Source organism: Alligator sinensis, unplaced genomic scaffold, assembly GCF_000455745.1.
Source record: "Alligator sinensis unplaced genomic scaffold, ASM45574v1 scaffold594_1, whole genome shotgun sequence".
NCBI lineage: Eukaryota > Metazoa > Chordata > Crocodylia > Alligatoridae > Alligator > Alligator sinensis.
The window spans coordinates 1,200,227-1,204,904 of NW_005842286.1; the positions used below are offsets into that span (position 1 = coordinate 1,200,227).

General features: G+C 58.6%; 1 protein-coding gene across 2 annotated transcripts in view; it reads right to left on the bottom strand.

The window, feature by feature from the left end:
• Positions 1-326: 326 nt before the first annotated feature.
• The window catches only part of RELT (RELT, TNF receptor), a 50,787-nt gene continuing 46,435 nt past the window's right edge, over positions 327-4,678 (bottom strand). For both annotated transcript variants that reach the window (XM_006028065.2, XM_025209369.1), the window contains one exon: positions 327-2,683. Coding sequence is in view for 1 of the 2 variants with exons in the window: in XM_025209369.1 (XP_025065154.1) it covers positions 2,672-2,683 (12 nt within the window). In the remaining variant the exon portion in view is untranslated. The remainder of the gene's footprint in view (positions 2,684-4,678) is intronic.

The following is a 4,678-nucleotide window of genomic DNA, read 5'->3' on the forward strand; positions in this document are numbered from 1 at the left end:
CTCCATTTGGAGTAGGGCTGCTTTAATACTGCCACGCAGCCAGGAGAGCCTGGCAAGCAGACCTGCCATTGATTTACTGTGTGCCCTTGGGCAAGTGATGCAGGGCAGCTCCATGCCTCAGTTTCCCCATGCAGGGGATGGAGGTGGAGGAGGGAGGGAGAGGGACGGTACCACCAGGCAGCCCCAAAGTGAGTAGCTGCTTCTGGACTTATGACCCACCCAAAGGTAGCTGCGAAGGCAACTTGCCGTGGCCCTCCCCGGACTCCAGTGCCCTGTGGAAAGCCCCCCCCCCAAGAGAGGAAGAGAAGAAAACTTGGAGACAAAAGTCCGCTTGAAACTCATGTGTTTTATTTAACGTCCTGACGTCCAGACATAAAACTAGGAGGCTTAAAAAACCAGATGGCTAAAAAAACCCCAAAACAACCCCAAATACACATATCAGTAAATAAAGAAGGCAAAGGTGGGGACCCTGTTGGCTGCAGCTTGGCCGACGCCAGCCGGGTTAAAAAGCAGATCCCCACGCCGCCCGCATAAATAAGGATGTAAAAACAGACAGGACTAGAGGGCCCGACGCTGCGTGCTAGCGCTAAGCCCTACTGTAAACAATGGGGTAAACCCTCCCGTGGGGCTGGGGAGAGAAGATGGGAGGACATGAGCTTGGGCTGGGACAGAGACACCCGCTCCAGGTCCCTGCTATGCCTGGCATGTGGCATCTGCACGGTGACATCTGAGCCTCCCCCAGCCAGGAGGAGGTGATCCGTGGTCCCGCGTTACCCGATTCACTGGTACAAAGTTGGGGAGGTGGGGGGTGCTGAAGCCCTCAAACCTAACACTTCTGACCCACCGACGAGGGTCGGGCACTACAGAGCTGGGCTCGCGAATGAAACACCGTGGCACGCTCAGCCGTGCAGCGTTCCCGGGGCCAGGACTGTAAGAGGCGGCTCGACGCCGCTTTCCGAGGCTGGGCCCTCTGGAGAAAGGCCCCCATGCATCAGTCTTCCCCGGGGCAGCAGCGCCCGCTGCAGACCCCTGCACTAGGCTCCAAGTCTCGGGGTCAGGGGCAGCCATTTGTACTAGCAGCAACTGCCCCCTTGATTGCAGGGCCGTGCCCCCACAAGCCGCCCTGGACTGAACAAGCTGCGGCGGTTAAAAGCAATACTGCGGCCGTACACCAAGGCCCTCCCCGGGACATGCGCTCGTGAGCACGGGGACGGGAGCCTGGCTGGGGTGCTAGGCATCCTCCTCAGTAGCAGCCAGCGCTGGGGCCTGAGCTGGATCCCACATCAGCTCTGCAAAAGCTGTCCTGGCAGAAGCCGGAGCAGCCCCTGGACACTGAAGTGGGGGCCGGGAGAGCCCTGCCCTACAGCCGGGGGACTGGGCCCCCGTGCCAGTGCAGCAGGGGAGAGCTCAAAGCCCCTCTCCAAGCCTGCCGGGAGAATCCCCCCCATCCCGGGACCCAGCACTTACAGCTCCTTGCTCGAAAACCCATCGTGCCCACAGGCACAATTAAAAGCCCGGCCGAGTGCATTCTGGCTCACTGGCCAGGCAAGGTCCTATTCAGCACATGGAGCAATATTTGCTGCTCCCCCGGGGGCCAGAACGCACTGCAGAAGTGATGTTCGCCCAGGGGCCAGGACCCCCCGGCTTCCCTGTGCTACTATCAAGTCCCACCAGCACCTGCCCGCCCGAGAGCCACATTAGACTCACTCAAGCTGTGTGGCCAACCCCTCCCCTTGCTCAAAAAATCATGGGTCTGCCGCTTTCTCACCCACCACAAGACCAGGACATTAAATACAGACACTGCTTTGTTACATTTCCTTCCTGGCTCCAAGCCTTCCAGCTTCCCCAGGGCAACCGTTCCAGCCACGAAGGCTAGAAACTTTGGGAAATGTATTTTTAAATGAAGGCAGAGATTCTCCTCTCATCCCATGACTCCAGGAGCTGGGCCTTGAAGAGGAAAAAAACCATGCCCTCCTTCTTCCCAGGCTCACCATGATATCATGAGAGCTGGCAATGCTGCAGAAGAGCTGTGCCTGGACTAATGCTATCACCGCTCAGACGCTGCTGTGGCCGGAGGGCTGGCGGTTCCCCAGGCTGGGTCTTCTCCAGCACGGGAAATGTGCCCAGGGTTTGCTTTTGTTCATAAAAGGGAGCTAGGGAAGAAATACTGCAGACAGATCAAGTCAATGCCCCGGCCCCCGAAGCTGTCCCTGCCCCCTATGTTGGAGTGTGACGTGCTCCCTTGTGCTGGGTCCCGTGGGAATTAGGAACATGCTCCGGGATCAGGAAGAAGCCTCCCCTCTCTCTCCCAACCCTCCTCAACCCCCCCTTGTAAGCACACAGCTGGAGCATACACCCAAGTCCTTGCCCTGTGCACCGAAGACCTTGGAGCAGGTCCCCCAGCCCGGCGCCAAGCTGCCTCCCGCCCTCCCTGACGAGTCCTTCTTTAAAAGAAAAATGCTTTTGGCCATGCCAGGCACCTCCCTAGTCTGTTCCCGCTGGCATGTGCTGGTGCCACGTGGCCCCCAATCCTCCGGGGGTGCGTGCGGAGATCTCCCGAGGGGGAAAGGGGTGCCTTCAGCATCGTCCAGCGTGTGCGTTTCTTGGGTGGACGGTCCAACCAGAAGCCTCCGGGTGAGCTGCCGTTCAGGTCTCCTGGCGCACGGGGGACTCAGATGATTACCTATGAACAGGAGAGGGGAGAGATGTGGGGTTGAGGAGGGATGCGAGACTGGGGGATCGGCTGGCCCAGCAAACCTGGGGGGGGGTGTTCGCCTGCCACAGAAGCCTTGGGAGGGCATGGAGCTACCCTGCGGACCTGGTGCGAGGAAACACCTGCTCAGCCCTGCCACTGACTCTCTGTGCGGCCTGGGGCACGTCACTGATCCTGTGCCTCCGTTTCCTCCTTGGTAAAAATGAGGCAGAGGCTCCTTCCCTTCCTCACAAAGGAGCTGAGGAGCCACACAAGGGTGTTTCAGAGGGCGCTTGGCAAGCTGAGATGCTTCTCACCCCTACTAGCCCTGTTTTTTCTGACTTCAGCTACCAGCAGGATTAAGGGCAGCCAAGGGCCCACCGGGGGAAGTGACCTACTCTGCTGCTCCTGCAGCCTGGCAAAATCCCTAGGGAAGAGGTTTGCATCTGAGCTGGCTGCTCTCCGATACACAGTCATGCACACCAGGGTGTGCACATCCTGCGTCCGAGACACAGTGCACACACACAGCCCGCTCTGGGGTGGAGAGAGACCAACAGCAGGTGACCTCCCAGGGGCGGGTGAGGGGCAACTGGGTTCCCCGTGGAGACAGGAGTGGGCAGAGGGAGATTGCAATTTGGGCTGAAGGGTCTCTGGGTTTCAGGTAAGCCCCATGGACCCCCCTTGTCTGCTTCACAAGGGGCCACATCACCTGGCTGTTCGTGGGGCTGCACCATCTCAGCCCCGTGGGGTCCCAGCTCCCCTCCCCTGCGAGATGAGCCCCTTGTAAGAGGGTCCGTACGCACAGATCAAGACTCAGATCCCAGGAAGCAGACCATAGAGACAGCTGGCGGGAGCCGCACAATGATGGATACACCCTGGAGGGACACAGCGGCCCCCACGATGGGCGAGTGCCATCCTAGGGCATACCGTGCCAGGTGGCATCGCTTGCAAGAGTGAGCAATGCTGGCTTCCTCAGAGCCCCTATACTCCTCCTCACCCCAAAACCAGCGGGTTCGTGTCTAGTACCCCCGAGCAGCACTGCCGTAACCTAAGGGAGGCTTTGGCCCGAAGAGCCTGCAGCGTGAAGTCAAGCCAATGAGCTCATTCGTGAATAAACAGAGCGCTGGGAAATCCGACTGAAGAGGAAGGGGGTGGAAAAACTGGGATTATTTAGTCTGGAGAAAAGGTTTGATAACACTACAGCAGAAGGATGGCTGGACAGACGACAGGGAGAGCGCAGCTGCATGGGACAGGACAAGGAGTCATGGTCTTAAATTGCAAAGGGAATCGAGGTTGGAGGTTTGGGAGATCTTTGTCTCTGGGAGGCTACCCAGGGAGGCTGTGGCACCTCCACCCTTGGCAGCGCTAAAAGCAAGCTGGACAGACACTTGGCCGGGAGGGTTTAGACAGGGCTGATCCTGCCTGGAGCAGGGACGGACGACACGTGACCCGAGGACCCTGCCAGCCCTGTTTTTCTGACTCTAGCTACCGGCACGATCAAAGGCAGCAAGGGGCGGACTGGGGGAAGTGACCTGCTCTGCTGTTTAAAAAATGAATGGCAGATCCCTAAGGCAGCCTGGCTTGTCCAGAAATTACCCAGGGATTGAGGATAGGAGCTAAGACCCCCTGTCCTTGCTCGGCTGGACCCCACAGCCCAGGGAGAGGGTGCTGCAGGGGAAAGGATGCATTTATTATAATGGGTGCAAGGGTTTCTTAATGTGGTTTAAGAGGCGTGCTGGAAAGCCTATAACAGAGGATGTATGCATATATCATATATTTTAATAAGAAAAAAAAAAAAAAAAAGAGGGGGCTGCAGTCTGAATGCCTGCTCTCTGCCTGTGGGCTGGGAGGTGGACGGCTCGTTAGGCGATGCGTCTCTCAGCCCAGGCCTGGCCCTTGGGTCCTCTCCCCTGGACTAGAGCAAGCGGTGGCTCACGGCACTGGGCGCCAACCCAGAGGCAGCACAGCCTGGGCGAATCCGCCCTT